The 24,453-nt window shown below is 45.1% G+C and overlaps 1 protein-coding gene across 1 annotated transcript in view; it reads left to right on the top strand.

Annotated features, from left to right (window-relative positions):
• The window catches only part of LOC102447344 (ectonucleotide pyrophosphatase/phosphodiesterase family member 7-like), a 42,038-nt gene that overhangs the window by 2,366 nt on the left and 15,219 nt on the right, over positions 1-24,453 (top strand). Inside the window, exon 2 of the mRNA XM_089782254.1 lies at positions 13,363-13,508. Coding sequence (XP_089638380.1) covers positions 13,363-13,508 — 146 coding nt within the window. The remainder of the gene's footprint in view (positions 1-13,362; positions 13,509-24,453) is intronic.

Raw genomic sequence — 24,453 nt, 5'->3', positions numbered from 1 at the left:
GCACACCTTTCTTTATTGTTATTTACAATAATCTTCATTCATTGTGGATGCAGATTTTCATAGCAATCTAGGGTTGCAGACACATAATTGCTCTGAAATTTAACAGCAGAGAAGTCGCCCAAAAACTAACATACTTAGCCTTGCTCTCTTTTGGATCCAAATTTCCTTTTTTATATTATATAGGAGTTTTTAGAGACTTGGAGTTCTGCCCAGCTGCCAATTTTTGTAAATGAGTAAGTTACTTGTATTTCTGCAATAGGATCGTGATGCTGGAAAGCTTATCAGAATCCACTACTATGCATATTATGAACAGACAACTACATGACCCGTCTGACCCTAATGTGACAAAGAATATCTATGACTGGGAAAAAAAAACTAAAAATACTGTATTGGCAGGGCCTTGACCCAGTGGATATTCCTGATGCAGAAAACCACCATAAAATTCTCTCTCATTAGGGTCAATTACTAATTAAGAGATTTGCTAATAAGGACCCCTCAGATTTGTAAAAAGAGGGGACAAAAATAGGACTGAAGAGAGATTTTATTTTGACTCCAATCCTATGGCAGGTAGTGCTGGCCCTTGTGCATTGACCTTAGCTAGGATCTGCCTGGGTGCTAAAAAGATGCTATTTTTTTTATTACTCGACAATCATTCTTACCACCGAGTTAGACAATAAAAAGACCTTGCAAATCCACAGTAATTCCTGGTGTATAAGCCCCTACTAGTTCCATTATTTTCTCCTATAAAAGGCCAAAGGAGCCTTTCCTAACACACAAATAATCCCCACAAACATGCACGTCTCACTTTCAAAGCCCAAAGTCCTCTGCATGCTGATAAACTAGTTATCTGCAGAGAGCTCTTCACCCACTACTGGACTGTCATCTCCTCTGCAGGAAAACAGAGGTGACCGGGACTCTAGACTGTAAACACCTCGGTGGCGGGGATTTTGCAGCGCTAAGCAAATCACTGACAATTGCCAGATAATATAGAGAGTCCATTAACAGCTATTAGCCAGGATGGGTAAGGAGTGGTGTCCTAGCCCAGTGTTTCTTAAACTTTTTAAGACCGAGGAACACCAAACAATATTTTTTGTATGAGGAATACCAAGGATTTTTGGTTGAACAAAAAAAAAAGTTGGGGGAAAAGGATGAGGGGGAAGTTATTGAGGAAAAAAAGGTTTAGGGGAAAGTTATTGAGGAAAAAAAAAGGTCGCCTGTCCCTTTAAGGGTGGCCATTTTGAATTCTGCTGTTCTCCGTGGCACACCTCCGACTGCCTCGGAATTTAAGAAACACTGCCCAAGCCTCTGTTTGTCAGAGGGTGGAGATGGATGGCAGGAGAGAGATCGCTTGATCATTCCCTGTTCGGTACACTCCCTCTGGGGCAGCTGGCATTGGCCACTGTCGGCAGACAGGATACTGGGATGAACGGACCTTTGGTCTGACCCAGTACGGCCGTTCTTATGTTCTATGTTCACACAATAAAACTGTTAATAGGCACAACTCATAGGGCAGAGAATGAAGAAGAGGATGCCAGGTGAGCTACTAAGCTGCCAGGGCAATTGTATGACACCAGAATGGAATGAACCCATGTTGGAATTTGACCAAGACATCAGAGCTCATACTCTGAACTCCGGCAAAAGTGTCCACAAGAGATTAGGTGTCCAGCCAGAAAGTTGGCCACTACGGGAGCCATAGCACATCCCAGAACCACCCTGGGGCGCCAGTTTGGTATCAACTTGTAGGGAAGAGCGCCACTTACCATAAGAAGCCAACATCAGTTTCCTGCAGCACTCGATCTCTGTATTCCCCAAGGAACATAATGTTCTCCAAGGTTTTTAGCCAGTCTGAGGTAGCAACAAACATCCCTTTGCAGGACAGAAGTCGTGCATCATGTCATGAAAACGGCTCAGGGAAGTGTCAACTGTTTGCAGCAACCTGGCTCCCGACTCCAGGGGAGGGAGAATTTTATATGGAGAGGAAAGATGGCAGCACTGCTACACGAAGACGAGCAGGTGTGGTTCACAGATGGGAATCCAACTCTGCCGACATATTCTGTGAGGAGGTGTACTAAGCAAAGCATCCTCAGCCACTGTGGCTTTGATCCCTTCTCATCGTATGCCACCCGCAGTAGAAGAGAGGTTATGACTGCTTTCAGCCTCTCTTCAGTCACTAAAGGGGTTTTCTGTTGGTGCAGCCCCATGCTGTGGTTTACATGGCCAGCAGCTGTCCTGTGAGCATGCTGATTCTCCCCCTTAGATTCAGGCACGCAAAAGTCCAAATAGCAGCAAACTAAACCTGGAACTTCCTAGAGAGGCAGCAGATTGTGACAGTGATAAAACACAGTGCCACAGGTCAAGGGCTCAGATTATCAGTTACCTCACGCCAAGGAAGCATCCATTACTGCAATGAGTAAGGAGTAAAGTAAGAAAACACCTTGCTTTTTATTGGGGTGCAAGGCTCAGAAAGGCACAAAGGGAAAAATGACTAAATACTTTTAATTGCAGCTCTGAAGTTCAGGAGCCAAAGAACATGCTGTTAATTTGTGTTTGTTATTTACTGAGCATTACTAGTAGATTTAATTGCTTTACAAAAGTATAGAAGTCTGTTCACTAAAGAGAACATCCTGAAAGCAAGCACATCACGCAGGGACTACTCTAATTAGTATTTATTTGTGATCAATGAATTATATTTAATACAAATTACTTCCATGCTGTGGCAAAGTGCAGTCTATTGGCAAGACAAGATTTAGGCTTCCTAGCTCTTATTCCCAGTTTTGCCATTGATCCACTGAAATCCTCATCCAGGCAAAAACTCTGATTAGTTTGTGGCAAGTCACTTGATCTATGTGTGCCTCGGTTTCCCATTTATCAGCTCTGTTCTCTTTTACTTAGCTCACAAAGGGAATGCGAGTTTGCCAAGGTCTGTGCAGTGCTTTGAAACCTTTGCTAGATGAGAACAATCTTCTTATTTTGGACTGGAGAAAACTGTAATGTCTTCAATTCCTAATTTTCTATAATTGCAAGCATGATGCCCTACACTAATAGGGATCTTCTTGAGCTAAGGCACTGATCATCAGTATAGGGCATGACACCTGAGTTCCCATCTGATCAATTCAGCACTGACCCTGGAGGTTTTTCGCCTTCCTCTGTAGCATGGGGTACAGATCACAGCTAGAGGATTCTCTGCATCTTGGGGTCTTCAAAGTATTTGAAGGCTTCAATATCTGAGATATAGGTGAGAGGATTATTCTAGGAGGGGTGGGTGAGATTCTGTGGCCTGCACTGTGCAGGGGGTCAGACTAGATGATCATAATGGTCCCTTCTGACCTTAAAGTCTATGAGTCTTCCTGTTTTTCCTTTGATATTTTCATAACCTCTTCTCCTTGTTTCCCACCCCCTCCCCCTCTCTTCTCCGCTATTTATTTTGGGTCAGCACATACTAAACTCAAAACTCCGGTCATCTGAAGAAGTGGGCTGTGCCCACAAAAGCTCATGATACCCATCTAACCATTTATTAGTCTATAACCACTTTTTGTTTTTTAAGTTTATACATTCCCAAAGTCCTTTTCAGCCAACGTTGGCCTAAGTGTAAAATCTGGGATGGATTCGTGGGGGGACACTCATTGGAATGTAGAAATTGTCACCACGGCAGTGTGTCTAGTACAGGTCTGCTCACACCCAATTTTAAAACCTGACCTGAACCCAACTCCACCCCAGCCAATCCAAACCCAACCCCGGACGCAGTAGCGAGCGGTTTTCGTGGAGGGAGGTTTGCGTGGGAAGCTATGGCCAGGAGCACAGAGGTCACTGGCAGCAGGCTCAGGTGGAGGCATCTATGCCCAAAGAATCAATGTTTTCCCCCGCTATGGAAGCTCCTGACCCACTCATTGGACCAAGGGGCCAGTGGTGGCTTGTTCAGATGCCCCATCCTTGTAGCTTTGCAATCTCTCCCAGAGCGTCTAGTACTGCTCTGACCCATGGATCCACACAGCTGGGGGTGTGCAGGCCTGGGGGGCTATTGCTGTCCACCCCACACAAAGGCATGAAAGGGGGAGGAGACCCACACACACACACCACACCCTCCCTGCAGCAGCCTCAGCCCGCCAGCAGCCCCTGGATACTCCTACCTCCTGGGCAGCAGCAGAACTATCACTGCTACTACTCCCCTTCAAATGAACTCCTGCCCCACTGCCAGGAGTTTGAATCCGACAGCGCCAGCAGAGGCACCCCTTCCTAGTGTACCTCTATCCGAGGCTGGGCTCTGGGGTCCCTGAGGTGTTACACGGCTGGGGAGCGAGGATGGTGCTGAGAGGAGGGAGTTTAGGCGAATGGAAGATGGTGGGTCCGTGAGGAACAGAGGAGGGGGCAGGGCTGAGGGCACAGGTAGTCAGGTCCTGTCAGATTCAAGCAGACCTGGACCAACTGCTTCAGAGGAAGGTGGAAGAAACTCTGCAGCAGATTTCTATGGGATAAGCTTTCCCTCAGGAAAGCTCTCTCACTAAACCCATCCATCAGAGGCTGGCTTCTCCCCTGAAGCAGGGTGTCTCTTGGCCCAAAGTCCCAGTCAGAAGGATATGCCCCAGTGTGTTATTATGGTAAGTGTTTCGTTTCCTCGAATGAAGGAGAGTCCAGTTCAAAAGAACAGATTACAGGTCCAGGACTGCAGTATTGCCAGATATGCTCCTCTTCAATGGAGATTCCATCCAAACTTCTCCCGGCTGAAAAACAATTCTCTGCAGGCCAGCCTTATTTGAAATACAATATATCCTTGATTCTCCCCCCACCTGTGGGGAAGTAGTTACTGGTCCGTCACCAGTAATGACAATGAACATTTTTTGCAATCTCAGTTTTTATTACAAAATGATTGAATAGCAGTAAGGATAAGTTATGCTGTGATGCTAAGAAAATCCTGTCAAGTAAATGGTGTGTGAATGGAAAGTTCTAATGGAGTAGCATATATTTTCTCCCCCAATGAATCAACTGGAAATAAGGAGCTATTGCAGCAGAGTTTTGGACAAAAGCTATCAAAAGTATCACGCCTGATATTATAATTTTGTCAATTACATCGTTCAAGATTGAGCTGAATCGACAAGAAAGTAGACAGGTGAAGAGGGGAACGTTATTATATATAAGGCAGACTACAGCAAAAAAAAAAAAAAAGCGAGGAGGAATTTTTTCCCCTCTAGGATATACTTCCCCTCCCCCCCCACCCGCCTCTCAATTTCAGGTTTTCTGCTTCCACAGAACGCACACACAGGGTGGCATAGGCAGAACAAGGGCTGCACCTAGTGGCCGGTGATCACACAATACCGGGCAGGATCGGCAGCTGCTCGCAAGACTTTCTACAGAGTCTCTCTGTAGGACTGTGGCTATCGGGGCTTTGGTCCTTGCAGGCCTTTGCACAGTATACCAAGCTGTTGACCCCGTGTGCTTAGGGGGAAGGTGGAAAGGAGGGTTCAGGGCTAAGCATGGCTTCTCTACTGGGATGTATTTCATGTTCCCTCCCCGATTCTCAGGGGCCCAAGTACAAAATCGTAGGGAGCGAGAGGAGAATGGACATATCTGAGAAGAACCCATGGGGTTTGTGTGTGATCCTATTGCGCTAACAGGACACTTCGCTCTTCAGTAATCCTCTCCGGATCCATGGCAGGAATCGTCAGGAGCCTGTCTAGTGTGGCAGCAGCATTCTGACACGATTAGGTTCCCCTGCTCTCCCTCTTCTGCTCCTCCCTTTTTTACATGTAGCCCAGCATCTCTGCAGCACAAGATTTAACACTTGAAGTGTTCAGCCACCCACGCATCTCCCTAAGTTATGCCTGGATCTCCAAAGAATCACAGAAGATTAGGGTTGGAAGCGATCCAGAAGGTTATCTAGTGCGAGTCTCTGCTCAACGCAGGACCAAATCTCAACTCAATCATCCCAGCCAGGGCTCTCTCAAGCTGGGACTTAAAAACCTCTAGGGATGGAGATTCCACCACCACCCTGGATAACCCATCCCAGTGCTTCACCACCCTCAACATGAAACAGAATTTCTTAATATCCAACCTAGACCTCCCCCACTGCAACTTGGACCATTGCTTCTTGTTCTGTCACCTCCCACCCCTACTCCAGACTCTTTGGAACCCCACTTCAGGTAGGTGAAAGCTGCTATCAACCCCCTCGCTCTTCTCTTCTGCAGACTAAAGAAGCCCAATTTCCTCAGCCTCTTCCTTATAATTCACACACCCTGGACCTCTAATCAGTTTGGTTGCCCTCCTCTTGACTCTCCAATGCATCCACATCCTTTGTGTAGTGGGGGGCCCAAAACTGGATGCAGTGCTCCAGATGTGGCCTCCCCAGGCCAAACAGAGGGGAATAATCACGTCCCTTGATCTTCTGGCAATGCTCCACAATATGCTGTTAGCCTTTTTGGCTACAAGGGCACATAGTTGACTCGTATTCAGCCTGTTATCTACACTAATCCCCAGGATCTGCAGTTCTGCCACTTAGCCAGTCAATCCCCAGCCAGTAACAGTGCTTGGGATTCTTCCAGCCTAAGTGAAGGACTCTGCACTTGTCCTTGTTGAATCTCATCAAATTTCTTTTGGGCCAATCCTCCCATTTGTCTAGGTCACTCTGGACCCTTCCCCTCCCCTCCAACAGATCTCCCTCTCCCCACAAGCTTAGTGTCATCTGAAAACTTGTTGAGGGTGCAAACCAACCCATCATCCAGATCATTAATGAAGACGTTGAATAAACCCAGAAGTGACGTGTGGGACATCTGCCTTGATACTGGCTGCCAATTAAACCTTGAGCCATTGATCACAACCCCTTGGTTCTCTAGCCAGCTTTCTATTCACCTGGTAGTCTATTCTTCCAATGCATACTTCTTTAACCTGCTGGCAAGAATACTGTGGGGGACTGTATCAAAAGCTTTGCTAGAGTCAAGGTAAATCACATCCATGGCTTTCCCTATATCCACAGAGCCAACTACCTTGTCATAGAAGGCAGGGGGGTGAGAAGAGTAAGGGGAGATCAATAAGAGAGTTTCTGTGCTGCCCACTATACCCCTCCCCAGCCAGAGTTTCTCCTATCAACCCCCCACAGTGGGAACGCTGCAGGAAGTTGAACTAAGATACATCAACTCCAGCTACACTATTCACATAGCTGGAATCACCTCTTTTAGTTCAACATTGTCCCTAATGCAGACCTGGCTTTAGACCTTTTTGGAAATTTTACCTTAAGTCACAAGCACTCAGGAATTGAACCTAGATCTCCTGAGTCCCAGCCCAGTGCTTTCGTTATAAAACCATCCTTCCCCTAATAAATAAAAATAATCAAACTACAACCCCTATCAGCCTGACGATAAGATACTATCCTTCCCCCTTCCCGCTCCCGAATGGCTGATGTATAGCCATCAGGAAAAGGCCATTCCTATAATTTGTGGGCACCCACTTCTCCCACTGATGTTAATCACGGATTTGGGTCCATGAAGACTGCCTGGACATAATTGGGCACAAACCAGAAACCCAAATTTGAAAACCCCCAGGCTTTGGAGAAACTGTGATGCACTTCTTAATCCAGTCTTCACAGCAGTGGCTCATTTCTACTTGGCTGACAGATTCTTCTTGCTCTGCCTCTGCCTATGAATATAGGGTAACTGCAAAGCTCCTGTCACTTTTGAGATCTAAAGGCCTGATCCAAAGTCCCTGGAAATTAACTGAAGGACTCATACTGACTTCAGTGGTTTTTGGCTCAGGTTCTAAGAGCTGTAAGTCTGGTCATGAATGTAACGGATCATCTCCAGCTCACATTTCACTGGTGTTCCCTCACTGAATTTAGTTTCACCACAGCTCCCCCTTTAAGAAGTTCCACTCCATGGCCAATTTTTAAGTGGGTTGGAAGTGATCCAAAATGACATCTTCCAACATGGAGCAAATATCAGCTAGTAGGCAATTCATTCTGAGTTCAGTCAGTGTAGTCCAGCAAGAAACCTAGCATGGAGAAGATGCATCCTCCTATCAGAATGACCCAGTGACAACACACAACCACTGTGCATGTCAGAGAGGCCTCAAAATAAAAAAAAATCCAACTGAAAAACAAACTCAAGTAGCTGCAGCAGATGCCTGCAAGGGAACATTAACGCTACTTCTTGCGGATCCAATTAAAGCCATAGCAGATGGTTGTTGGGATCCTAGTAAGACAGAGCTGTAAAAACCACTCAAATATACACTCCTGAACGAACAGTTCTTTGCAACTGACAAATCCCTGAAATTAAATGAAGATTAAAAAATATCAGGTGAAGACTGTATTGAAAAATGTGCTATCGCCGACACAAGGAAGAACCAATGAATGCTGGTGATCCCCAATCCATAATAGATCCCATAGTCAAGTGAAACTAATAGTGAAGGAAGAAAGTCCTAGAGCAGCAAGTGATTAAAAAAAAATCTTTATTCGAGAGATAGAAAGAATCCTGAGAGCCAGGTCTCTGATAAGCTAAGAGCCACATGAGCTAATTATATTGCATGCATGGGTCCCGGAAATCGTCTTTGGGCAGAACAGGCCAAGCTCTGTGGAACAGGGCAGACTGAGCAGCAGAATTTACATGAGAGCTCCCACACAGTCATTGCAAGCTATAGCTAATAAATCCTAGCATATGCCCAGCCAGAGAATGGGTTTTGGAGGGAGCAGGGTTGTAAGCAGAAAGAGGTGGCTTATTAACCGCGTATATAAACAGCCTAATTGTCTAGAACCAATGATAGTCACTAGCAGCTAAGTGATACCAACAAACCCATAGTAGCTCTGTGCAAAACAAAAACAAAAGTGTAGAGCCCTGTGTGCATACAAAAGCGGGGATCCACATCTGCCAGCCTCAACTCATTGTTCGATCCACATCCAGATTCTACTTGTATCCACACGGGTGGGGAGAAGAGGGAGCACAGGTGAGAGAGAAGGGGGCAGGGTCATGCAAGGAAGAGGCAAGCAGCACAAAAGCAGGGCCGGGGGCTCTGCAGGGAGGGGGGCCAGGCAGGGCCAGGACTTGGCCCCTCCTGCAGGAAGATGTAGGATGGAATTTGTTGCATCCTTTCCCTGCCAGCATTGAAGGGACCTGCCCTAGCGCCCCCAACCTGCATGGTGGCCGGTCAGAAGAGGAGTGGGGGGAGAGCCCTGTGCAGGTAGCCACTCCACCATCCACATAGATCCGCGGCTACACAGGGCTCTACAGAAGCAAACAGGATCTGGCAATGGTTTGAAAGGAGCCGATGTGCAGAAATGCTGGCCGCCAAGTGAATCAGGTTCAATCGGAACGATAATGCATTGCTCCCTTCTTTAGAAACCGGGCCCTATGTGATTCAAGCCACCACCAAGCAAGCAAGCAGGGCAGCCTTAACGCTTTTTTACAGGAGAAGAGCACAAACCAAGGGGAAGCAAATAGCCGGTGACAAGCAATCAATCAGTCACCACATGCCAGCTCGGGGCCACTTTCAAGGAACTGCTCGACCAGCTATGCATCTCCTCAAGCTGCTGGTGATCCATCATTGCTTTGCTACATCTCAGTTCACTAAGGAGAAACAGAGGCAGGCCAGTGCCCCTTCAGAACATGCAAAAGAAGTGGCTGTGGGGAACAGAGTGGATGCTGCATTTGCTTGTGCTTTCCTCACGGGTTGTGCGGCCAGCAGCGCCGGTCGTGGGAAACAGGCTTGTGAATCTCGCCGCTGATGCTCATCCAGGATTAAAAGGAAGTCAGAAGATGATCAGTTCTCTTGTTCTGTTTATCAGCATGATAACTCCTATCAAATGTATTGAAGGCGAGAGTTTGTTACCAGGACATAGTCCATAGTAAGGGGAGGCAGGTAGCTGCATCAGTCCAATGAACAGTGTTAAGGGGCGTACAGATCTCACTTGCTTTTCAGAAGTATGAGGAAGAGGTACCTAGCATGGTACTTCTGTCCGGTGTCAGCAGTGACTTAACACTCCCCCTACATCACCTACCTCACAAACTCGGCAATGTTGCTCAGCAAACAAGGGATAGATCTGAACATAACATAAGAACGTAAGAACATAAGAACGGCCGTACTGGGTCAGACCAAAGGTCCATCTAGCCCAGTAGCCTGTCTGCCAACAGTGGCCAGCACCAGGTGCCCCAGAGAGGGTGGACTGAAGACAATGATCAAGCGATTTGTCTCCTGCCATCCCTCTCCACCTCTGACAAACAGAGGCCAAAGACACCATTTTATCCCCTGGCTAATAGCCTTTTATGGACCTAACCCCCATGAAATTATCTAGCTTCTCTTTAAATTCTATTATAGTCCTAGGCTTCACAGCCTCCTTTGGCAAGGAGTTCCACAGGTTGATTATGGAACTCCTTGCCGGAGGAGGCTGTGAAGGCTAGGACTATAATAGCCTTCTAGGACCATCTGAGACTCTGCCCACGCCTTGACCCACCTGCCTGTTCCACAAAAGGAATAAGTGGCCTATAGGCCCTCACACCCCGCCCATTCCCTCACATCTACCCATTCTGGACCAACTCCTGGACAGTCCTTAAAAGTGTAACAGGGACGTCTTACTCCCCAAGTCTTCTTACTCCCCAAGACTTATGCAACCCAAGTCACATTTTTGCCCTAAGAATCACATGTGCTCTGCAGGCCCAGCCAGAGAGCTCAGCTCTTCCTCTCCTCCAGCACAATTCAAACCTCATGGGAACTGTATCCCAAGGGGAGCGTATAAAAGGAAGGGAAAAAAATAAATCTGGACGGACAGTCACCAAAGGTTTACATACATAAGAACAGCTGTACTGGGTCAGACCAAAGGTCCATCTAGACCAGTAGCCTGTCTGCTGACAATAGCCAGCACCAGGTGCCCCAGAGAGGGTGGACCGAAGACAATGATTAAGCGATTTGTCTCCTGCCATCCTTCTCCAGCCTCTAACAAACAGAGGCCAGGGAAACCACTTCTATCCCCTGGCTAATAGCCTTTTATGGACCTAACCTCCATGAAATTATCTAGCTTCTCTTTAAACTCTGTTATAGTCCTAGCCTTCACAGCCTCCTCTGGCAAGGAGTTCCATAGATTGACTACAGGCTGTGTGAAGAAGAACTTTCTTTTATTAGTTTTAAACCTGCTACCCATTAATTTCATTCGGTGTCCTCTAGTTCTTCTATTATGGGAACTAATAAATAACTTTTCTTTATCCGCCCTCTCCACACCACTCATGATTTTATAGACCTCTATCATATTCCCCCTCAGTCTCCTCTTTTCTACACTGAAAAGTCCCAGTCGCTTTAACCTCTCTTCATATGAGACCCGTTCCAAACCCCTAATCATTTTAGTTGCCCTTTTCTGAACCCTTTCCAAGGCCAAAATATCTTTGAGGTGAGGAGACCACATCTGTACACCGTATTCAAGATGTGGGCGTACCATAGTTTTATACAGGGGCAGTAAGATATTCTGTGTCTTATTTTCTTTCCATTTCTTAATAATTCCTAGCATCCTATTTGCCTTTTTGACCGCTGCTGCACACTGTGTGGAAGTTTTCAGAGAACTGTCCACGATAACTCCAAGATCTCTTTCCTGATTTGTCGTAGCCAAATTAGCCCCCAAGCTTGATTTGTAACTTTCCGGTTGGTGCACTGGTACCGGAGATGATGGTTTCTCTTTGTTAATATGCATCAGCGCCATCATTATTATTTTTTCAGGGCACATGGAGCTTCATATTAGGGCTGGCAAAACAATGAAAACGTGAGACAAATCCAGCACTCTTACTTGAAAAACAGAATTCCACCAGCTATTGAGCTGATGGGATAATGTAACAATTATTCATGACATGGCATATTTGATGAAGAATTTATATCTGCGTGACAGAAAGGAATCACAGAAGTCCCCTTAGGGTTGTCCCCTGGTTTGCTGATCATGTCACTGTCACCCACCTTCCTGCTCTCTGGGGCTCCCCACAGCTCCTCTGATCTCCCCAGCCAGGGCACAGAACTGGAGTTGCAACCCTTCTGCAAATCAACACAGACACTGAAGCACTTCAACAATTCATTGAACCTGGAAAATGACCAGGTCCAAGATGGAGTCCAGTACGAGGTGGCACATGACAGGTCTTTCTAGGACCATAGTTTGGGCTCCCGGGACAAGCAAAGCTACTCACAGGTTGTTGAGTTGATAACTGAACTATTAGGTTCCCTCCCCAGCATGAGTAATAGCCCTCATGAACACATTTAGAGCTATAAAAAGATTCACACGTCTTATTTCTAACTTCACATGCAAGGAGGATGTATGCACAAAAATAGAATGCATACATTCAACAGATTGTAACATTAACATTAATAGGTTACAGAAGGTATTTTGTCTAAAGTTTCTTGGAGCTAGGCATCTTCATATTCACAAACCAATTCTCATAAGGCACTGTCACTCACTCTTTTTTCCCTACCCAGCCCAGCAGATCTAGTCAGGATAACGCGGATACATTGAACCACCAAGCATCCAGAGCTTGCTCTTCCTATATTTCAAAATCAGAAGCACTGAGGGGAGCCTGGGGAAAGTTGAGGACTCAAACAGTCCCCCACTGGACCTGCGTGCCTGGCGGTGCTTTGCTTTTCAGATGTACAAGAGCCCTCCTCGGGCTCTTGTAGATTTCAAAAGCAGGGAGTACGGGTCCAGTGGGAGACTGCTTGAGTCCCTCACTGGCTGTGATTTCCGTGGCACTTCTGAAATGTATCAAGACCTGGTAGGACTCTTGCTACATTTCAAAAGCAGAAGCGCCCTTATCAACTAATCGAATAGTTGACGCAAATTACATCGACTATTAGATTAGTTGATTAATCTAAATTTAACATCCTTAATCCAGATCCCTTAATGATATCCCACCCACCAATGCCTTCAGCAAGAAGGAAAAGGGCTGGGGATGGGCTTTTAATAAAAAAATGAGACTGGGGTAAAAATAAAAATCACTAAAACAGAAGTTTAAAATAAAGTGTGATTGTTCTGCCTTAACTAGCCATAACTCGTTAGGCCACATACTGCTCTGTTTACACGAATGGGAAGTTCTGCCATGAAATTCAATATGATTGAGATTTGACCCTTTGGAAATTGAGGCCATTCAATCTTTGGTGATTTTTTGGAAATTGAGGCCATTCAATCTTTGATGATTTTTTGCGAGAGCAATAATGGTCCAACTTCCCACGTCTGCCTAATCTTTTTCTTATACTTCTTCCTAGTTAGTTGGAACAGTTGAATTGGATTGTCTGGAAAGATCTGTTCAATGTGAGCATTGTGTTTCTAGACTCTGCAGCATCACACCCATGTGACATACTCATTTATTTCCTTTCCGAGACATTCCCCATGTTTATCACTTTGTCTCATCCTCTTTTGCATCCCAGGTCGCTGGATTGAAGATCACGGAGTGATCCACAATATGATGTTTAACACAGAGACCCTGAAGAAGTATTCTCATAAGGCAACCCAGAACAAGACAGAGTGGTGGGACAACGGGGTGTTGCCATTATGGATCACAGCTCAGAACCAGGTACCGCAGAAAGTCTTGAAACTGTGTAATACCTGCTCTTCGGTTTTCATTTTCATAACTTAATCCCTTTGCCTGAATGGGACATGCACCATCCTATGCCAAGCAACACTGAAACTATGTTTGCTAAGCAATGGCTGTGTCAGCGTCACTCCATGGTGCTAAATACCAGTGGCACATCAAAAGGAATCTAAGTGCCCACTGACATTAACAGGAGTTCTTCCATGGATTTCAGTGGGGTTTAGCAGTATTTGCATATGCACACAGGATATTACCAGCTAATATTGCTTGGGCTTGAAATAGTAGGGTTGTACTAGGGATGTAATACTACAGTCAATTAACCGATTAGCAAAAGCTTATAGGTTAATGCTATAGACTACATGCATTTCTCCCTGGCCCCCCAGCCCCTTGCCAGTAATTTTTTAGCAGGTTGGCCAACAGCTCAGCTCAGTCCCAGCTTGCATTGTGTCCTGGACCTACTCCCACTGCGGCTCTGCATTTAAAGCGTTTTAGGAGCCAGGCGGACAGACAGCCTGGCTCAGTTCCGGCTCGTGCGAGGTCCAGGAGCCCAACCCCCTCTCCTCCGCCCCCTGAATAGGAGCTGCCTGATGACTATAGAATAATCAACTAACTGATAAGAATGTATGAGATTAATCGACCATTCAATTAATCCCTAGGTTGTACAGCATAGTGCTTTGCATACTTTTGACTGGCACTTGTTTTGTGTTGGGCTTTAATAACATGGCCCTAAATATCTTTATTTTGCAGCAGAAAATCCTACACAATGCAACTCCAATGTATTTCCTCTGGTGTTTGCAACTTGTGTCTGATTCCTTGCATTTGTCTGATTGCCAATTACCTTTGGATATTTGTTCCTCTCCACCCCTCATTACTCATAATCTGAGCTTTTTTGGGGAGGGTCTCTTCCCTTTCCTCGGAATTTGTAAAGTGATTGTTCAGCAAATTTGTTTAAGGAAGAACACTACAGACATCCGGATTGATGACTTGTCACTTGTCTAGCAGGCAAATGTTAAATTGCGGCATCCAGCGCTTAGTAACTCCACAGTTAAGACCGCAAGCATTCTTCCACAAACCAAAGAACTGTTTTTTACAATTACAGCCACCCTGATTGCGGCAGGCCAACTAACTCAGCAGGAGAACTCTATTCATCAACATTTTACTTGTATAACCCTTCTGCCAGGGAGCAACAGCAACAGCTAGGACCAGGTTCAATAACTAGGGGTTCCCCTCCATCCATCCAACACAGAACTGGCTTGAGCCCCCACCCAGTAACCTGGGAAATTCACACAGCACCCCTGGGCACCTCTGAGAGGCAATGCTTCCCCACTCGCCAGCACGGAGCCCGAGTGTAGAAAAGAAACCTTTAATAAAAGGGCAGGGAAGTAACATGGCATTAATTTAGTAAAACACCACAAAGAGTTCATAACCAAACCCACGAGTTGACATCCCAGATCAAGTAGCTTGGGCGATGTCCTTTTCCTCTCAGGCTCACAAGACCTGTCCCATTCACATGCCCCATCCTTCTCTGCACCCCACTCACAGTTGCTGCCCTTGGTCAGGGCAGACCAGAGTTCAGAGATGCATCTTCAGAGTTCACCTCCCATCCTGAGATGGGGGAAGGGGGAGATAAAGCATCTTACTCACTCCACTGGTCACTCGCCATCCACCTGCTCGCTGGCACCGCTCTGCTGGGCATTTGTTGCCCCTCGCTGCCACCACTCTGCTGCCCGCGCCTTATGCCTCTCCATCAACCCTACTGGCTGCTCATTGCATCTTCTGCTGGCTTGTTGTGGGTCAAACCTAGTGATTTCAGCTTTTGGCCCAAAGCACAGTCCAGCCACAAGAAAGTCCACAAGCAACCACTGGAGTAAATTTAAATACTAAAATAGACTCCTTATGGAGTCTTTCTTTAGCTCTATTATTGAAACAGTGGGGAGAAACAGGTTGGACCAGTCTTACAGCTCACGCCTGCTGACTCCGAGTCCTCCCTCCCCAGCTTAATTTCACGGGATTCTGGAAGACGAGCCTCTGTCCTTCCAAGTGTATTTACACTGACAGGGTCATAGAATCATAGAATCCTAGGACTGGAAGGGACCTCGAGAGGTCATCGAGTCCAGCCCCCTGCCCTCAAGGCAGGATCAAGCTCCGTCTACACCATCCCTGACAGATGTCTATCTAACCTGTTCTTAAATATCTCCAGAGAGGGAGATTCCACCACCTCCCTTGGCAATTTATTCCAATATTTGACCACCCTGACAGTTAGGAATTTTTTCCTAATGTCCAATCTAAACCTCCCCTGCTGCACTTTAAGCCCATTACTCCTTGTCCTGTCCTCAGAAACCAAGAGGAACAAATTTTCTCCTTCCTCCTTGTGACACCCTTTTAGATATTTGAAAGCCGCTATCATGTCCCCCCTTAATCTTCTTTTTTCCAAACTAAACAAGCCCAGTTCATGAAGCCTGGCTTCATAGGTCATGTTCTCTAAACCTTTAATCATTCTTGTCGCTCTTCTCTGTACCCTTTCCAATTTTTCCACATCTTTCTTGAAATGTGGCGCCCAGAACTGGACACAGTACTCCAGCTGAGGCCTAACTAGTGCAGAGTAGAGCGGCAGAATGACTTCACGAGTTTTGCTTACAACACACCTGTTAATACAACCTAGAATCATATTTGCTTTTTTTGCAACAGCATCACACTGTTGACTCATATTCAACTTGTGGTCCACTATGACCCCTAGATCCCTTTCCGCCATGCTCCTTCCTAGACAGTCGCTTCCCATCTTGTATGTATGGAACTGATTGTTCCTTCCTAAGTGGAGCACTTTGCATTTCTCTCTATTAAACCTCATCCTGTTTACCTCCGACCATTTCTCTAACTTGCTAAGGTCATTCTGAATTATGTCCCTATCCTCCAAAGAAGTCGCAACCCCACCCAGTTTGGTATCATCTGCAAACTTAATAAGCGTACTCTCTATCCCAATATCTACATCATTGATGAAGATATTGAACAGTACGGGTCCCAAAACAGACCCTTGAGGAACTCCACTTGTTATCCCTTTCCAGCAGGATTTAGAACCGTTAACAACCACTCTCTGACTACGGTTATCTAGCCAATTATGCACCCACCTTATCGTGGCCCTATCTAAGTTATATTTGCCTAGTTTATCAATAAGAATATCATGCGAGACCGTATCAAATGCCTTACTAAAGTCTAGGTATATGACATCCACCGCTTCTCCCTTATCCACAAGGCTCGTTATCTTATCAAAGAAAGCTATCAGATTAGTTTGGCATGACTTGTTCTTCACAAACCCATGCTGGCTATTCCCTATCACTTTATTACCTTCCAAGTGTTTGCATATGATTTCCTTAATTACCTGCTCCATTATCTTCCCTGGGACAGACGTTAAACTGACCGGTCTATAGTTTCCTGGGTTGTTCTTATTCCCCTTTTTATAGATGGGCACAATATTTGCCCTTTTCCAGTCTTCTGGAATCTCCCCTGTCTGCCATGATTTTTCAAAGATCATAGCTAAAGGCTCAGATACCTCCTCTATCAGCTCCTTGAGTATCCTGGGATGCATTTCATCAGGACCTGGTGACTTGCTGACATCTAACTTTCCTAAGTGATTTTTAACTTGTTCTTTGTGTATCCTATCTTCTAAACTTACCCTCTCTCTGCTTGTATTCACTACGTTAGGCACACCTCCAGACTTCTCGGTGAAGACCGAAACAAAGAAGTCATTGAGCATCTCCGCCATTTCCAAGTTTCCTGTTACTGCTTCTCCCTCCTCACTAAGCAGTGGGCCTACCCTGTCCTTGGTCTTCCTCTTGCTTTTAATGTATTTATAAAAGGGTCTCTTCTTTTGAATGGAGCTAAGCACAGTCTGACTTTTCTGCATTCCCACAATAACTGCAAGCACTGGTGATCATCTCCCTGGGTATGTCTACACTACCCCGCTAGTTTGAACTAGCGGGGTAATGTAGGCATACCGCACTTGCAAATGAAGCCCGGGATTTGAATTTGACGGGCTTCATTTGCATAAGCGGGGAGCTGCCATTTTTAAAACCCCGCTGGTTCGAACCCCGTGCAGCGCGGCTACACGGGGCTCAAACTAGGTAGTTCAGACTAGGAATCCTAGTCCGAACTACCTAGTTCGAGCCCCGTGTAGCCGCGCTGCACGGGGTTCGAACCAGCGGGGTTTTAAAAATGGCGGCTCCCCGCTTATGCAAATGAAGCCCAGGAAATTCAAATCCCGGGCTTCATTTGCAAGTGCGGTATGCCTACATTACCCTCCTAGTTCGAACTAGGAGGGTAGTGTAGACATACCCTCATAAATCCAGCATTTAAGTGTTAACACAGTTTGTGACTCCACAACAACCAGATTGGTTACAAATGGGCAAAATACCATTGTAACAGTTGAATATCTAGCAGGCCTAAGCAAACTGAGTGAACTGTATTTGCATGCACACGTCCAGAATCTCATTATTTAAACTGAGAGTTTATGCCAGGTTAAGCACAGACTTTCATCTTTTGCATTCTCCCAATAACTGCAGACATTGCAATTAGTATTAACACAGTTTGTGGCTCAACACCAGCCAACTTGATTACAATGAGCAAAGCCCCATCATAACAACCGAATATCTAACACATCTAAGCAAAACAGGGGCAAACTATTTACATAAAACACACCCAGGATTCCTTTCCCATTCCATCTGGCAGTAATGGAAGCATTGATTCAAACCCTACTTACACTTGCATGGCTGCCTGTGACATGGTCTTAGACAGAATTCACCATCAAGAAATCCATTGTACTCCCTGATGCATTATGGCAAGTTTTGTGGGGACAGATGAATTAAAGATGATATGTGTTCCCTCTGTCGGAGTGATGTTGCCAACATTCTGACACAAGACAGAATAATTGGTGTGCTTTTGGTGGACAATATCAGAGCAACGGTTGATCCACCCAACTGCATTTTATGGAAGAGTCCCATTATTCAGTGCACCTGTACTGTGGCACCACATCACAAATGTTACAAGAACCCTCAGAGTATCCTAAGAAAAAAAAAAGAGAAAGAGATTTGGGGACTCCTGAACCATAGAATGTGTTCAGAAAAGAGATCCATCGTTTCTAGAAATACACCATGATTTAATGTGGCTGAACAGATTTCTGTTAAATTCAGCATTCTCATTCAAGCCCAAGTTTCTCATCCTCACCCTCAAGGTCTTTTCCAGATCTACCCATCTACTCTTGTCTCTCTTCATTGCAGAGAGACTACATGAGTGCTTACAGTAAAGCACGTGCTTAAGGGTACGTCTACACTAGCTCATTAGTTGGAGCTAGGTAGGGTAATTAGGGCCAGTGGAGTTGCAAATTAAGCCAGGGATTTAAATATCCCTGGCTTCATTTGTATGTTCCCGGGCGCCGCCATTTTTAAATCCCCCTTAGTCCGAACTCCGTGTCCATAGCTACACGTGGCACGGAGTAGGTAGTTTGAATTAAAGATCCTAATTCGAACTACTGTTACTCCTTCATTCCACGAGGAGTAACGGTAGTTCGAATTATAAATATATTATTATTGCCCCCCGGATTAGAAGAAAGGATTTCCATTCATTCTCTCCTCTCCACTGACTCTGGGCAATTTTTTATTGGGCACAGATAGTGATGGGTGGGTGGGGTTTGAACATGTGCTAGGTAATACACAATAGCAGGAGAAGAGATGGTCCCTGCCTAGAGATGTTACACAAGCTGAATACAATTAGGCACAAGAGAGCAACAAATACACAAAGAGATAATTTACACATCCTATGCCTCAGTTTCCCAATTTGTAAAACTGTATATGGTTAAGATCTGTTTCCAAGCTTCACAGGGATCTTTGGAATTTCATCTCATTAGTGACCACAGAACATTTTGAGGTAACCAGCTCAAAGTCCGTCATCCTTATTTTAGCCTAACTCAGGGCCTGGATGAATACAAAGAACTGTTATTATAGGCTACTGTCATTTTAAAATATTAAACCATCTGTGTATGTCGGGACTGTTGGTAATTAAATTAAATGTTGACAAATGTCAAGTCATCAATATTAGGTTTTAGAGTAATAAACAAGATTTAAAAAATTAATAAAATTGATCCACTGTTAAAGGACCTTGAAGGGAAATTTGAGGAAAGATTTATTTCACTAGAGGTATGCTGAAAAGGCCGGAATAAAAAAAAAATCAATGGAATGGTAGAATGAACAGCTGGAGCATTAAACCATAATATTTAAGGAGGATGAAGCTCCACTATGCCCTTACATGTCCTTGCTTGAATGACATCACCTCCAATATTTCTGTTTGGGTAATTCTGTTACTTATGGGAAATGTTGCCTTTTTTTTTTTAATCAAAAAAATTCACCCTTATTCCGCAAGAGAGCTGATGCTATTTCGATACTAACGTGGAACAACAATAAAGCCCAAACCAATGTTCAAGGTTCAGTGCGATGGATTATGAACTGAAAGCAGAATGAAAAGGGAAGTGCAAAAGTAGGAGAGTCCCGAACTCTTTGTACTGGGGAAACACACCACAAAGTCATCCTGCTGTAAGCATAAGCATTTTCATGAAGAATGAACATAACAGTAAAAGCTGTAATCGTTGTAATAAAGGAATGCAGCAGTAACCGAAAATGATGGTCCCAATAAAACCGACAATATTGTAAATTTATTGCTGCTAATAAAGTTTAGTGTGTTAGTAAAATGGGGGAAAGAACAGTAAATACCCACTTATTTGAGTATGATATTTTCATAGTGCTTTATTAAACTGTTGGAATGAGGGAGGTGAGGAATCCCCCTTAAAAGGATTTGGCCACAACGCAAGTTCAGCTACTTAGGCTGAAGACAACTGCATGCAAAACATCCGCAAAAACGTATCTGAGGCTCGGTTAGTCACATGATTCTTGCCCACTCGGGAGAGTTGGGAGGCAGTGTGAGCTAGGGCTGGCACACCCCTGGGGCCCAAAGGGGGAGCAAGGGGCTCTATGTGCTTCCCCTGCCTGTAGACACTGCTCCCCACAGTTCCCAATGGCTGCAGTTCCTGACCAATGAACAGTACGGAAGTGGTGCCTACAGGCGAGGACAGTACACAGAGACCGCTTGTGTTCCCTCCCCCCCCCCTCAGGGACCATAGGCAAGGACTTGCAGGCTGCTTCTGGGAGCAGCATGAGCCTAGAGCTGGCACGGAGCCTGCCTTAGCCCCACTGCACCTCTGGGAAATCTAGCCCAATTCCAGGAGACTCCGGGTGAAACTGGGAGGACTGGCAATCCTCATGGGTCATGAGGTGTTAAAACTGCACTCCCATAAAAAGCAAAGACAATCTGACTCCTGCACTCCTTGCAGGCTTCTACCCCTTTGTAAGCTTCCAAAAATAAACACACACACACACGTATTAGCCATGTCAGCATCACAACTGTTTTCACTCGTCCTTTATAGTGAAGGTGAAGGGGAGGTGACTGTGAAAATCTTTTTGTTTTGAATAAAAGGATTCACCACGTGAGAAACAGTGATGTAGTGGACAGGGCAGTGAACTGGGAGTCAGGGTACTGGGTTCTACACCCATCTCTGTTGTGACCTGGGGCAAGTCCCTTCCTCTTCCTGTGCTTCTGTTTCTCCTCCCACCCTTTTCTCCAGTCATATCTGTTTAGACTAAGTTCTTTGGGCAGAAACAGCATCTCGCTGTGGGTATTTGTATCACTGACAGGCAGAACCGAACCTAGGACCTCTGAAACTTACTGCATGAGCCTCTACCACTTGAGCGAAAAGCCAGCTGGTTGTAGAGTAGACTCATTGTTCTCTCAGTAAGCGATCTCACTGCCACTAGATGGGACAGTGCCCCACACCCAGCATATGTTTGGGTTGTGTGTACACAAAGTCCAGCTTAGTGAGGACACCCTAATCAGGGTCTTTGAACACTGTAATAGTACAACAACTGCCAAATTCTTGAAGCCAGTATAAGCAAGCTAAAGTAGAGCAGTGTGCATAGCTGATTTTTTGGGTACTTGATAATCCAAAAAGAAAAATGATTGGGGGGGAGGGGATTGCTTTGGGTTGACTTAAGTAAGGATTTTTCAAATTTTGTGACAAAGCAAAAAGTGGGGGTGTAATTTAAGGTGAAGTGAAATATTTTGTTTCATTTTTTAAATAAAATGTAAGTAACTTTTGAAACAAAAAGTCATTTTGAATTGAAAACCAAAAAGATTTCATTCGGTCAGTGTGAAAGCAACACATTTTGATTGACTTAGAATTACATGGGAAGGAGAATGAAAAAATTCACTGAATTGGACACAAATTTGCAAAATACAATGTTCCAACCCAAATCTGTATCTTTTTCAGTGAAAAACATTTCAGCCAAAGTATTTTACCCATTGCTTTCTCAGTTAATTTTCTCAGTCCTAAACAGAACATACAGTCTCCTGGAATTTGGCTCTGAGCTGGCACTGTATTGATCATACTTTCTTCTGTTATTTCTGTAATACTCTGTTATTAATGTTATAACTAACAAGGATGCATCTTCTGCCTCCTGTGGTGTTTCTCTTTGTAAATTTAACTTTGAAGTTATTTTTGACCTTTCTATAATCCTAAATAATGTAGAAAAAATGTCACCAGAAACAATTTTTTCAGATTTATGACCCTTGGGTTAATAATCTATAATTAAAGTCAATAGAGAAAAAAATTAAGTGCTGAAAAGTGCTAGATTGAAAGTCATTTCATTAAATCAAAATACTATAAATTAATTTATAGGGGTAGGTTCCCCCTCCCAAAACTTCTCCGCAGAAGGAGAGAAGCTACAACAGCCCTGAGAGAACCGAATCCTCATTACAGCCTCCTTCATGCCACTTCCACTCAAAATCTCAGTGTATCAACCACAGAAAACTCAGTCACTAGACATGTCAAGTAACCTATTCAAGGTCACAGGGACAGAACCCAGGACCACTGCTCTAAGTACTCAACAATGCTCTGCCCCAGGAACAGTCACGAAACCTGGCTCCCTACCCTAGTAGTGGAAAAGTCCAGGTGATCCCTTTGTATTAATTTTATCCCTCAGTCCATACTCCGTCTTTCTTGCTCTTAGGGTTGCCAGATGGTTTCCCAAAAAATACCGAATATATGTGCTAAAAATTTGTCAAACCCCCGCCCCAGGTCCCGCCCCTTCTGGCAGCATAGAGCCAGGGCCCCACACATACCTGGCCCATAGAGACTGTTGACACCCCTGGGCACTGTAGTTCCCTTTGGCACGGCAGCAGCACTATATGCACTTCTCTGGATCCCGAAAGGAGCTGCCTGTGTCAGGCTCCGCAGCAACTTTTAATGTGGCCCTCTTGGGCCCTGATTGGCTGCTCCCTGTACTCTCTCTGATTGGCTGGCTCTAGACTGCTCAGAGGACTGAGCTCCACTGTGCTTTCCTGGGATGGGTGTGGCAGGACCATGAGGCTTCCAGCAGAGGGCTTAATCCACCCCATCACTAGCCCAAACTCAGTTACCTCCACAGAACTGCAACAACTGCACAGAAGTCAGTTGTGTTGCTCACAGTGTACAGGGGTGCAAATGAGAAGAAGTTGAGCTGCAATTATTTTCTTTCAGTTGTGCTGCTACCAGTCGTGCCTTAATCCATACCTATGCCTTATGTACCTAAACCTATAGGCTACACCTAAAAAATGTGCTATCAACACTGCATGCAATGGAAAGACACTTTTAAATAGACATGTTTCTTTCTTTAAAAGAACCTTGATTTCCTCAATTTTCCAGGACATGCATCATGTCAGAATCTGGCATTATGTACATGGTTGCTTTGTGACTCCTCTGCAGTATAATCTGAGAGTTTGTAAAAGACTGAGACTTTCTGATTCAAAGAGACAAAAGCCTCTTTCATATTTTGGGACAGGGGTTCTTTAAAAGCAACTAGAAAATTACCAGCCCAATGGAGATTTGCAAGCAAATAGGAAAATCTGAAGCATAGTGGAATATGTCAGATCAATTGCAGAGATCAAAGGTTCTTAATTATATAACAATGAAAATATACTTTGTGTGCTAGGTGTGTGTAAAAGTGAAATCTAAGCCCTTTGCCAGTGCAATTTTCTTCTTTAATATGTGCTTCTTGCATTTTGTTCCTCCTTTGGTTGATATTTTCTGCATAATTAGAGCCTTATTTTCTGCCTCTTCCCACCACCTCATTTTTGGGATGCTGAAATGTTATGGCTAATCTTAATTTTCATAGCAAACCAGTGATCCTGTTCTTCAGTATGTAGCTCTATTTGACTTCTGGGTCACAAGTGTGTTCAAGAAGTTACACAGGTGACAACCAGTGTTACTAAATAGAGAATAGGGGGGCGTATGTTTCTGGATCTTTTGCTTATGAAAAGAGGACACCTTGAGATAGCAAACTAATTGCAAAGGATGCAAGTTTTTGACTAGGACTTTTCCAGAAGTCATAGGTTCGTCGCCATCCTCTTCCCTAACAGTGGTCCATGACAGACTTTTCGGTGTGTGAAACCTACAACCTCAGATCCCTTAAGGTCTGGGAGACCTTTGACCCAATTCAAAGAAGCAGCCAGGGATCTCAGTTGCCTGCAGCTGAGGAGACTTCCATTCCATAAGCAGCCATTATGGCTATGTGGTAACCTGCTTGGATCGAGAAACAAGGACAGGCAGGTCCAGCTTTAGGGCAAGGTGTTTTGCCTTGGGCCCTGTGCCTTCAGGGTCCCGCGCTACCCATCACCCGCCCACCCCCACTTGCCCAGCTTCTCGCTCGCTGCCCTGGCTGGGAGCCACCCAACCACATGGTGCAGCCAACCACAACATGCCACCTTAGGCCCCTCAGACTCTTTGGCTGGGCCTGAGCATAGGCTGCAGGAGAGAAAAGTTTGGAAGAGGTACCAGGAAGTCAGTCTCTGTGCA

Source organism: Pelodiscus sinensis, chromosome 15 (assembly GCF_052426305.1).
Source record: "Pelodiscus sinensis isolate ZL-2025 chromosome 15, ASM5242630v1, whole genome shotgun sequence".
Taxonomy (NCBI): Eukaryota; Metazoa; Chordata; order Testudines; family Trionychidae; genus Pelodiscus; species Pelodiscus sinensis.
This window is presented reverse-complemented; position numbering and strand designations above follow the sequence as displayed.